Below are 12920 nucleotides of genomic sequence, written 5' to 3' on the forward strand. Positions count from 1 at the left end.
CTCAGAAGAGAGTGCTTCTTTCTCTAGAGACCGTAGAGCAATCCCAGAGAAATATTGGATTGGCTCTGGTAGGGCCACCCACCCCTCCTTATATCCAGAGGGGAATGTTCTGTAACTGTGCAAAGAGGATGGTAGAGCATGGTAGGCAGACAAAACAAAGTCCACTACAAGACCACTACAAGTTCTAAAGTCCACTACAAGTTATAAAGCTTTGTTTCCTTTATTGCCTTGGAGTGCTGCTTTGAAAGGTTAGTGTGAGGGAGGCCAGTCTCCACCTCTAGTAACAGTTCCTCCTTAGGCTCGTGGAGACAGAGACTAGCTCATCAAAGCACTTTTTAAAAAATATATATTTAGTTTTTAGTTTTAGGTGGACACAATATCTTTATTTTATTTTTATGTGGTGCTGGGGATTGAACCCAGTGCCTCATGCATGCTAGGTGAGCGCTCTACTTCTGAGCCACAACCCCAGCCCTCATCAAAGTACTTTAGACTAGTGTCCTATGACACTGTTTTTCCTATGTAAGGTCAAGTACACAGTTTGTATATGCACTGCTGTATTCCTAGAACTGAACACAATGTTTAGCACATCGTATTTCCTCCAAAATATTTGTTAAGTGAATTTTGAGGATTTGTAGCCCTTCTGATTCAAATGAATCTTGGCAATAATTGAGCATATCATAGATGCAAACAATGAAAAACAAAAGCAAAAACAAGCCCTTGTCCTTGAGGCACTCACAGTCCATCAGAGGAAGTAATTACTTATACCAATAATTTTATAAAATTTTGCACATAATAACTGAAGCGTGGAAAAAATAGTAGAAGGATGCTCAATAATTCTAAGGAAATAGAGTAAATTTCTAGGAGTTAAAATATTTTCAGACTTTTGATAATATTTAACCATATCCTTTTTTATTAAAATACTTTTTTTAGTTGTCAATAGACCTTTTACTTATTTATATGTGGTGCTGAGGATTGAACCCAATGCCTCACACATGCTAGGAGAACACTCTACCACTGAGCCACAACCTAGGCCCTTAACCATGTTCTTAAAAAATCAGCTATAATTGTCTCTCCTTATCTGTGGTTTGGCTTTCTGCAGTTTCAATTACGTATGGTCAAACATGGTTTGAAAATATCAAATGGAAAATTCCAGAAATAAACAATTCATAAATTTAAAATTGTGCACTGTACTGGATAGTGTGATAATGTTTCTTACCATCCTACTCCATCCCAATGGAGGCATGAATCATCCTATTGTCCTGGGTATCCACACTGTATAGGCTACCTTCCTGTTAGTAATATAATAGCTGTCTGTTGCCAGATGAACTGTCAAGGTATCACTGTACTTGTATATTTTATTTGGCAGTATCTGAGGTTTCAGGCATCTACTGGAGGTCTTGATAAAGGGGGACTACTGTATATACGAATAACAGAGAAGTATAAAACAGGAGTTACCCCAACTCAAATGGTGGCTGATGAAGCTGAGTCAATGGGTAACACAGGGTAAATGTGTGAAGCAAGTTCTTTCTTAAAGAACAATAAAGAGGGGCTGAGGATGTGGCTCAAGCGGTAGCGTGCTTGCCTGGCATGCGTGCGGTCCGGGTTTGATCCTCAGCACCACATACAAACAAAGATGTTGTGTCTGCCGAAAAACTAAAAAATAAATATTAAAAAAAATTCTCTCTCTTTAAAAAAAAAGAACAATAAAGAATGATGAGGACTGTGACAAGATGGAGATAAGAGCCTTGAATAAAGATTTATTTGACTGATTATGTCCAGTCAATTGTTAACATTTAGGAATAAACCATGTTGCCAAATTTTCTAGTGAAGCTGGACATACAGATTGGAGAGGAAGGAGCTAAAATTTCCAAATTTTAAGTGTTGGAAACATTATGTAAGGCAAATAAAAATGTCAAATAGGCCACATTTGGTTCAGAAATCACCAATTTACAATTTCTGGTCTAGAAATTCACCCCTTTTTGGTTCCTAGCACCTAGAATAAAGGTTGAATACAATAGAAATTCAGCACATATTTATTGATTAAATGAATGAATGGCCAGGCCTGGAGGCACATGCTTATAATCCCAGTGCTTGGGAGGCCAAGGCAGGAGGATCACAAGTTCAAAACCAGCCTCAGCAACTTAGGTGAGGTACTAAGCAACTTAGTAAGACTTTGTCTCAAAATAAAAAATAAAACCTAGGGCTGGGGTTGTGGCTCAGTGGTAGAGCACTTGCCTAGCATGTGTGAGGTATTGGGTTTGATTCTCAGCACCACATACAAATAAATTTTTTAAAAAAGGTCCATTAACAACTAAAAAATTTTTAAAAATTAAAAATAAACTGCTGAGGATGTAACTCAGTGCTTAAGAACCTCTGGGTTCAAACCCCAATACAAAAAAAAAAAAAAAAAGAATGACTTGGAAATCTTACCAAGTAGTAAAATTGTTCAGGATTTTATAAAATTATTTGGCTCTTTACATTTGTTAAGTGTCTCTATTTGGGATTTTCAGGTTGGACAGATGTTTATTCCACAAATATCTTTTGTCAAACTTCATTTAATTCTATGTACAAAATGCAAAAAGATCTTGAGAGAGCTGCGAATTTGTAACTCTGCTTTTTTCATAAAAGGGAGAGGGAATAAAACTGAGGCAAAGAAAGAGATTATTTAAATATTTAATTCCTTGCAAAAAGCCAGCATGAGTTCTCAAGATATATAAGTTAGCTTCCATCAATGGCTTTCTTTCTCTGTTTTTCAGCCCATAGGTATCTCCCTCCCAAGAGCATGGGGAACTGAAGCTCCAAACCCCAGTTCCTGTGTCTTGAAGAAAGAAAACTTAAAGTCAGACACGAAAAGTCAAGCAAGGGGGCTGTGGCTGGGGCTGTGGCTCAATGGCAGAGCACTTGCCTTGCACATGGGAGACACTGGGTTTGATCCTCAGCACCACATAAAAATAAATAAAATAAAGATATGGAAAAATAAAGATTTAAATCAAAAAGAAGAAGAAGAAGAAAGAAAGAGAGAAAGAAAGAAAGAAAGAAAAGTCAAGCAAGGGAATTTTATCATAAATGAAAGGCCTGAGCAAAGAATACTCTGAGCTGAGAACCAGTAAGGAAACCATGCTGCCTCCAAATTTATTGCTGTTTCATGCTAGCCTTGAGAGCCAGGGTTTCACCTTCCACAGTGTTTGTCAATCAGACTTGTAACTCCTCTTTCACATCCAGCAGGGGAGGCTTGGACCAACTGGGGTCTTCTCTGGAATTGTCATGGTGACCTTCCTATTCAGGGGGACTTCATACAAGTCAATTCTATATTAATGTGGGTGCTGGGGTCAATGACCAGGCAGACTTCATCTTCACAATCTTGCACCATTAATAAAATTTCCCTTCTGAAATACACTGAGAAACCCATGGCCATAAATCCTAATTTTTCAATGACCTCCTATTAGGTCCTTAGGCCAAATTAACTTCATTTTGAAAATCAGCATCTGCCCTCCTGCAAAGAGTCCCTAACTACCGAAAACACAGCAAAGACGCCAGGTAACACTCTCAGGACCAGAGGGGTTAATTTTTAACTACCCCATTGTACTTGACTAAATAGTTAAGAGGTTTTTTTTTTCCAGCAGGCTATTGAGCCTTGAAGAAGGGCAGCCTGGCAGATATTCTCTGTTGATAAACCTCTGCTTGAACTCAGCTGTCTCCCGTGGATATTTGCACCAGCTACACTAACCTCTGTGGACCCTGCCAGAAGTTAGCCCCATCGATCTATTTTTCTCCAGGTATTTCTTAATTGTTTCCCTTTATTTATGCGCAGGTTAGTACACCTGTTGTTGTTCTACAAGTTACTCCATTGTTCATTAAAGGCAATTTCAAAGAAACCTGTGACCCTGCTATATTGTTTTGCATTTCACTGCTCATTACTAACATCTGGATTCATAAACAAATGGGATTCAGACAACAAAAGCTGGGCACAAGTATATGCTTGTGTGTAGCCAAAGTAGAATTAATACATCCTTTTTTCTTTCAAGGGGCATAAAAACTATTAGGAATGGTAAATGATTAGTAATAATAATTCAGGTTGGAGAGAACCAAATGTCTTGAGAAGTGCAGATGAAGGGAAATTATGAAAACTGGGATTGAAAATATTGGCTGGAGTTGCTTTTGGAGGATTTTGAATGCCACATTATTAAGTTTGTAGTTTATTAGGCAAGGTTATTCTTTATGTTCTATTTCACGTAAGGACATATTATGTAACCTGACTTGGCTGGGTGCAAATGGCATTTGTGAAATACTGAAAAAAAAAACACGGTAGGCACGTGATCAGCCACTGAGCTATAGCCCCAGACCCAGCCCCAAGCCCAGCTAATTTCAATTGTTTCTAAACACATCCATTTCAAAATCGAACTTGAACTGCTTTCAAATTGAATGAACAAATGGGCAGCCTCTCAATCCTTTCAGTCTGGGACAATAAGCCCCAACTCTTCTTTACAATTCTTGTTTTCTGCCCATGTTGACCCGGAATCTGCTCTCCTTTGGCAACTGTTTCCGTAGGGAATCAGTCACCTGATGCACCATATTTGCCCCACCCTCACTGTACCACTGGATATCCTGATTGGTGATAGCCTTCCCCTGTGCTCTATGATTGGCCGACCGCATGCCGCTGAGAGCTAGGATGCCAGTTTCCTGAAATACGGGCTGGCGGGCGGAAGTGAAGGCCCGCTTGAGGTATGCCGTGAGGCGCCGGCTGGGTGCTGCGCGTGGCGGGTCTCCGAGACTTAGTCTCGGAGGGCCGCCATGGCCAGCGTCCACGAGAGCCTCTATTTCAATCCAATGATGACCAATGGAGTGGTGCACGCCAACGTGTTCGGCATCAAGGACTGGGTGACGCCATATAAGATCGCGGTACTGGTGCTGCTGAACGAGATGGGCCGCACGGGCGAGGGCGCGGTCAGCCTCCTGGAGCGGCGGAAGCTCAACCAGCTACTCCTGCCGCTGCTGCAGGTGAGGGGCGCCCACTAGCTCCTGCTCATTTAGCAAACTTAGTGTACATCTGCTCTGTGCAGGACACTGCCCTTGTTCTGGGGACACGGGGTTCATCAAGTACTCTTTCTGCCTTAGAGGAACGTGAAAAAATAAAGGTAGTAAATCCCGCCAACTAACACTTGATGAGCGTTTAGCAGGGGCTAGGCGCCTTACGCGCATTATTTTGCAGGTTCTCGTCTGGCCATCAGTATTATCTGAGTGACGGGGGGGAGAGGTATCATCTTAGATCTTCTGTAAAGTGGAGCTACACAGTCCTGAGCTTTGCAGAGACGGAGATGAATCATACAGGCTGAGTTACCTTAGGGGACCATAATAAGTAGTAATAACGACATAAAACTAGTGACGAGCAAAGACTGAACATTTATTGTGTGTTCAGCACTTCACATACCCTATTTCGTTTTCCAGATTCACGCCACGGAGCTCCACAACTTAACTAGCTGTCACTTGAGCAAGTTCCTTAACGCTTTCAGTTTTATATCAGTTGTGGTTTTTTTTTTTTTTTTTTTTTTTTTTTTGTGGTGCATGCGAGGCAAGCACTCTACCAACTGAGCTATATCCCAGCCCCTCAATTGTAGTTTTTTCCATGTATTTGTGTGTTTATGTGATTGATGTCTGTTTCCTCACTAGATTGTATCCGAACACAATACTTGCCCTGTTTTATCCACCCTTGCATTCTCCAAAGCCTTGTAAAGTGCCTGAGAAGTTATTCCTGGAAGGAATGAAATGTGATTCCCCCCTCCTTTTTTTTTTTTTTTTTGTACCAGGGATTGAACCAAGAGATGCTTAACCACTGATCCATATCCTGAACCCTTTTTGAAATTTTATTTTGAGAAAGGATCACACTAAATTGCTGCAGGCTGGGGCTGGGGATGTGGCTCAAGTGGTAGCGCGCTCGCCTGGCATGCGTGCGGCCCGGGTTGGATCCTCAGCACCACATGCAAACAAAGATGTTGTGTCCACCGAAAACTAACTAACTAACTAACTAACTAAATAAATAAATATTAAAAAAAAAAATGCTGCGGGCCTTGTTGCTGAGGCTGGCCTCAAACTTGCTATCCTCTTTACATAGACTCCTGAGTCCTGGGATTACAGGTGTGCACCACCACACCCAGCCTGATTTACTTTTTTTTTTTTTTTTGCTTTTGGTACTGAGGATTGAACCCAGGGGTGCTTAATCACTGAGCCACAACCCCAGCCCTTTTTAATTTTATTTAGAGACAGGGTCTCTCTGAGTTGCTAAGTGCCTTACTAAGTTGCTGCGGCTGACTTTGAACTAACAATCCTGTCTCAGCCTTCAAAGCTGCTGGGATTACAGATATGCACCACTGCACCCAGTTTGATTTGCCCTTTTTTAGAGAAGATGGAATGTTAAGCTCATGGACCTTGAAGTACGAGCAATTGTTTGTTGAGGAATAGTGGTGACAGAAACAGATCTGCGCCTGGGCCTCTAAATGATGAGATCTTAAGTGATAAACTTAACAAAATTATACTGAATTGCATTTTTGCCACATAGTATACTTTATAAGGGGTTCGAAAATCCATCACAGCTGGGCATGGTGTTGCTGGTCTGTAATCCTAGCTATTAAGGCAGGAGGATCATGAGTTTGAGGCCAATTTAGTGAGACCCTGTCTCAAAAAATAATAATAAAAGAAGGGTTGAGGCTAGCTCAGTGATAAAGCATCTCTGAATTTAATCTTCAGTACCACAGACACACAAAATATCCCTTCACCTGAATTTGTGGGGGAGGGGAACTGGAAAAGGTGGCAACCTAGGACATAGTGCTTAAGTGTCTTGCTTAGTTAAATAAAAGGGACAGCATAGTTAAATAAAAGGGAGAGCATCTCTATAACTTGTTGGCTGTAGTCTTATCCACATTACTATTACTATAAGTGCATTTCTCCCTGTTCTTTAAATAAAAGTGAAAATACTAAAATTAGTAAGAACAGAAAAGTAGCAATAATCCTGGTATCTTAAATCCCGTCTTCCTGCCTTAGCATATGTTGTGTCTCTCCCCCCCCCCCCCCCCCCGGAATTTTTTCTGATTCCTTGCTTGGCTAACTACTATGTAGTTTTAATCAAAGTTTATACATAATTCTTCTAGTAACAGCTCCTTTATTACTGTTTGACTTTTTTCAGTTGTGCTGGGAATTGAACCCAGGGCCTTGTGCATGCAAGACAAACACTCTACCAACTGAGCTTTATCCCCAGCCTCCAAATTTTAAATTGTAACCACTCAAGTAATGCACAAAGGTGTCTTGTAAAAACTTTATTTAATACAAAAATCAATGGAAAGATGATAATTCTGCATGCCTTCCAATTCTTTTCCTTTCCAAAGATTATCATTATAAACATTAATTCATCTGCTGAGTAACACTTTGGAATGGATCTTTCTAGATGTCTAGATGCATATGATTATAGGTATATATAAATATATGTGTGTGCTTTTAATTTCATTTTGCTTTTTTTGGTACAAATTCTACTTCTATTCCACAGCTTACTCCTTTCACTTAACAAGTCTTGAAGATATTTTCATGTCAGCACATTTGAATATTCTTTTTAATGATTGCAGTATATTTTATAGTAAAATAAGCAACATAGTTTAACTTTTTATTATAATGAATTAAGTCTTTTTTTTTTTTACTTACAGGTTCTTTTCAGTTTTTCTTCATTTCAAACAATGTGTGCCAAATATAACTTCCCCTGAAGTAGATTTGCTGGATTATCCACATCCAAACTTGGTGTATACACTGTGTTTTTGCTCAAGAAAGACTCAATGTTTGCTTTTAAAATACAACTAGATACAACTTTTTAAAAAAATGTTTATTTTTTAGTTATTGGTGGACATAGTATCTTTATTTTATGTGGTGCTGAGGATTGAACTCAGTGCCTCACACATGCTAGGCAAGCCCTCTACCTCTAAGCCACAACCCCAGCCCCTAGATTATAATCTTTTTTTTTTTTTTTTAGTTATAGATGGACAATATTTTATTTATTTATGTGGTGCTGAGGATCGAACCCAGTGCCTCACACATGCTAAGCAAGCGCGCTACCACTGAGCCACAACCCCAGCCCCAATTATAATCTTTTTTATTATTATTATTATTTTTTAGTTGTAATTGGACACAAAATACCTTTATTCCATTCATTTATTTTTATGTGGTGCTGAGGATCCAACCCACGGCCCTTCGCATGCTAGGCAAGTGCTCTACTGCTGAGCCACAATCCCAGCCCCCCCATTATAATCTTCTTAGCAGAAGTTTGATGCTCTTATGGTACTTTTTTTTTTAATATTTATTTTTTAGTTATAGGTGGACACAGTACCTTTATTTTATTTGTTTGTGGTACTGAGGATCAAACCTAGTGCCTCATGTATGCTAGGCAAGCTCTCTACCTCTGAGTCACAACCCCAGCCCCATCATGGTACTTTTAATGGTCTTAGCAAATACTGTCTGCCTGCCTTACAAGTCTGGGAAAGAATCAAATGAGATTATGTTTGTGAAAAATGGTAACTGCATTTGAATAGTGTTTTCCAGTTTACAAAGCACTTTACGTTATCTTACCTGATCTTTGCTGCAAATAAGGAAGATAATTGTTATTACATCTGTTAACTAATGAAGGAAACTGGGACTCAGAAGTTACAGTTTTGCTGTGATTACAGAGCTTGAAGGAAGGAATTATACATCCTCATACAATAAATTAATAAATTTCATTTTAGACTATTCTACTGACTAAAAGACAATAAGCAATTTTGAAGTATTAGTTTAATGTTTTAGGTAGATAAGAAAAATCTGATTCGATATTTCATGTTTGAAATGATTGTTAAAGCAGAGAGGTCGATAAATGAATGTATGTTTGTAGTTCTTTGTCAGTCTACAGGTCTTTAACATTTATCTGTAATTTTCCTATTTCTCCTTTCCTCAGGGCCCAGACATTACACTGTCAAAACTATACAAGTTAATTGAAGACTCTTGTCCTCAGCTGGCAAATTCAGTACAGATCAGGTAAATTTTATTTTCTTCTGTATATACAGAAAAGATTTCAAGGTAGATAAAAATTACAATAGGGCATGTGGTAATTAATTTTTTAAGTAAAATATGGGAGTCTAAGGCAGCAGGATGGAAAGTTTGAGATCAGTTGGGCAACTTAGACTCTTTTGCAAATAAAACATTTTTTCCCCCTAAAAATAAAACTTAAAATGGGCTGGGTTGTAGCTCAAAAATAGAGCATTTGCCAAACCTATGCAAGATCCCGTGTTCAATTCCTAGTACCACCACCAAAAAAAAAAGTTATCTTTATTCTAAGGGTTGTTTTCATAAGTACCTTTAATGAATTTAAAAGAAAATGGATACATTAAACATACTTCTTTGCAGCCTTTTTTTTCCTTGAAGTTTTTATTTTGTGTGGATCTACCTCATTTTTTTTTTAATTGTTGCAGATAATTTTATTTTTATGGGCTGATACTTGGATAAATTTTATGATCAAGAAAACAGCAATGATGCTGGGCATGGTGGTGCATGCCTGTAATCCCAACATCTTGGGGGAGGCTAAGGCAGGAGGATTGAGAGTTCAAAGCCAGCCTCAGCAACTTAACAAGACCCTGTCTTTAAATAAAAATATTTTTAAAAAGGCGGCTGGGGATATGGCCCAGGATTGAGTACCCCTGGGTTCAATCCCTGGTACTAAAAATATATATATAAAGAGAAAAAAAGAAAGCAGCAGTGTTACTTTTCAGAAATATGGGAGTGACGTTTCAGATTATGAAGTTTGTTTTACATGTTACTGTTTTATACAAATCTCTGAATCACCTTTAAAATAGATAACTCAGGAATATGGAAAGTGGGAAGAAATACTTCAGAAATATGGAGCATGGGCCTTCCTAAAATATACACCTCACTTTTCTCATTCAGAATCAAACTGATGGCTGAAGGCGAATTGAAGGATATGGAACAGTTTTTTGATGACCTTTCAGATTCTTTTTCTGGAACTGAACCAGAGGTTCACAAAACAAGTGTAGTAGGTATGAAACTCTTCTAAGAAGAGCAGAGAGTATTTTCATTGAAGTGAGCAACTTTCTAAGTGACACCTTTACTTCGCTTTATCTGTGAACAAACAGTAGGGATATTAGACATGTTATGGTTTGTATTTATTGCCTTGCTGTTGAAGAATTGAATTTAAGAATAATTATGGAAAAGTACCTTCTGTTTTTTTCTGTAATAGTCAGAGTCCGAGCCTGGTTCTGGGGTTTTTAGGGTTTGCCAGCTCTTTCTTACAGTTCTCTGGATCACTTGCCTGCATTGTGCAACTGTAAGTGAGGGTCACCAACCAAACTTACGAAGAGAGGTAAGTAAAAATATATTATTGTTAACAGTATATAAAATGCAGATATATATGTATGTGTATATATATATATATATATATATATATATATTTTTTTTTTTTTTTTTTTTTTTTTTAAAGCTTTTCTGTTAGCTTTGTATCCATGCTCCATCTCTCTGGGTTTTTTTTGCATGGTAATTTTTATATTACTCAACATCAGGAATTTGTTGATCTCCTCCTTTGTTCCAGGCTCTGGATATACAAGGTAGACATTGATTTTTCATTAATGGAGATGATGTTTTGGTGGGGGAAACCAGATGGTAAAAAGTAAAGAAATAAATAAGATGATTCAGATATTTAAAACAACCATAAAGAAACTAAAATAGAGACTGTGAGGGATGAAAATGGAGTAACTGGGATGGGAGGACTGAGCCCCAAATAAGGAAAGATGAGCTTTGTAAGAATGAGGGAAGAACATTCCAGGAGGAGGAAACAGCACCTGCAAGTGTCTCTTTGGTTCTTGTGAAGGAAGGATTGTGCCACATAGTCATTGGTATCCTGTAGCTGGATTTCAGTTAATGCTTTCATCTTGTCTGTGGTCTTATTTTTTAGGTTTATTTCTGCGTCACATGATCTTGGCCTACAGTAAACTTTCTTTCAGTCAAGTGTTTAAACTATACACCGCCCTTCAACAGTACTTCCAAAATGGTGAGAAAAAGACAGTGGAGGATACTGAGATGGAACTGACAAGTAGAGAGGAAGGAGAAAGAAAAATGGAAAAAGAAGAACTTGACGTGTCCGTAAGGTAACTGAAATTATCCAGTTTCAATGTGTTGTTTCTTTTCTGGGAGGCTGTGACTGGTAGCATTCATTATATCAAAGTGAATTAACAATCATTAATTTAGTGAAATTTTATTGAATGCCTCCTAAGGTTTAGGCATTGGGCAGGTGGTATCACTGCTCACCTAGTTGTTCAGATTTGAAACTAGCGATATCCTTTGTTCCTCCCTATCCTTCACCCTGAAATTTAGTCCCTCTGCAGGTCCATTCAATCCTTCCTTCCCAGCATGCTCTGATCATGTTTGTGTCTCTCATCACCACTAATGCCCTGAGAGTCAAGCACCAGATCTCTACTGCACGTCTTCACCAGCGTCCTCACTGGTATCTTGTTTCTCTACAGTCCATCTTCACCCAGTTCCTAGGAAACCTGTAAGAGTGTGAATCAGGTCATTGCACTCTTCTGTCCCAAACCCTTCATTGGTTGTTCTTGGAATTCAGAGACAGAAATCCCAGTTTGCCATGGCTCCAGGCCTGCCTGATTTAGCCTTGCACTCTTCTCCAATCTCTTGCTCTTGCTCTCCCCTCGGCTCTCAGCAGTCTCACTGGCTTTCTTTTGTTTTTTTTCAGTACTCCAGACCAGTGTGTCACAGGTTTCTTGGAATGTTCTTTCTTGATTTTTCACCTGATTTTTTTCATTTTACCATCCAGAATTCAGCTCCCATGTCCTCAGACAGGCCTTCCCTGACCAGGTATGAGTCTCCCCCATCCCAAACACTTTCAGCTTTACTTCTTTCATCGTTCTCATCACCAGGTAGCCTTTTATTTATTTATTTTTTAGAGAGAATTTTTTAATATTTATTTTTTAGTTCTCGGCGGACACAACATCTTTGTATGTGGTGCTGAGGATCGAACCTGGGCTGCACGCATGCCAGGCGAGCGCGCTATCGCTTGAGCCACATCTCCAGCCCCACCAGATAGCCTTTTAAAAATTTTCTTACTTGTTTAACTCTTTATCCTGCCTTCTCACACCTTTAGAGCTAAAAACTTTCTCTGTCTTGTTTCACCATATTTTCCCCTGTGCTTAGCATAGTGTCTTTACAGTGCTTATCATAGTGTCTGCGAATATGTGGTGGATGGAGGCAGCAAAGAGTCAAAATATATAGTCCATTGCCCACGCTGGTAATTGACCCAGGAACACATTTTTTTATTGACTTCTTTCCTTTTGCTGTCATACTTGCCCTCTCCCCAGGCACTGGTACCTGGGACCACCTTCCACATGAACTACTTGCACTTGAAGGTGAAAGCATTTATGTATTGGTGCGCACACAGAGATATTCCATGCTCTCAAGGAGCCTACAGTCTGGTGAGGAAGACTCAGAGTAAACAAATGGTATAATACAGTGAGGGCAGAGCTCTGAGGGCAGTGAGCCCTTCCTGCCCTAAGTAGGCTGGCTAGCCCCCTGAATGGTGAGGGATGACATTGTGTATTGACAAGAATGCTTCCCTTCCGTCTCTGAGAGGCCTGTGTACTGTCATGTGATTTGTTCAGCGTATGCTGGGACCAAGAAGAAAGTAGTACTAGTTAGTGCTTCTGAAAACTCTTTTCTCCCCAGATGCTTGCAAGTGCTTCTTGCCTAGTGGAAAGAATGGAGCTTAGGGCTGAGTCTGGCTGAGGAACCACACCGTTGAGTATGGGTGCTGGCTTCTCTGCTTACTCCCTCTGAGACCCTGGGCAGATTACTCACCTTCTCTGTGCTTCAAATTCCTCATGTACGAAATGGGG

General features: G+C 39.4%; 1 protein-coding gene across 12 annotated transcripts in view; it reads left to right on the forward strand.

Annotated features, from left to right (window-relative positions):
* The first annotated feature begins 3638 nt into the window (after positions 1 to 3638).
* The window catches only part of LOC124093606 (anaphase-promoting complex subunit 5), a 94483-nt gene continuing 85201 nt past the window's right edge, over positions 3639 to 12920 (forward strand). For 2 of the 12 annotated variants that reach the window (XM_058579860.1, XM_058579859.1), the window contains exons 1-4: positions 4590 to 4998; positions 8963 to 9042; positions 9949 to 10058; positions 10970 to 11162. In XM_058579860.1, coding sequence (XP_058435843.1) covers positions 4792 to 4998; positions 8963 to 9042; positions 9949 to 10058; positions 10970 to 11162 — 590 coding nt within the window. In that variant the 5' untranslated portion in view covers positions 4590 to 4791. The other 10 variants (XM_058579863.1, XM_058579856.1, XM_058579857.1 and 7 more) reach the window with 10 other exon arrangements.

This window comes from Marmota monax, unplaced genomic scaffold, assembly GCF_021218885.2.
Source record: "Marmota monax isolate L192 unplaced genomic scaffold, Marmota_monax_Labrador192_F-V1.1 WCK01_AAM20220418_F8-fsc00092, whole genome shotgun sequence".
Classification (NCBI taxonomy): Eukaryota; Metazoa; Chordata; class Mammalia; order Rodentia; family Sciuridae; genus Marmota; species Marmota monax.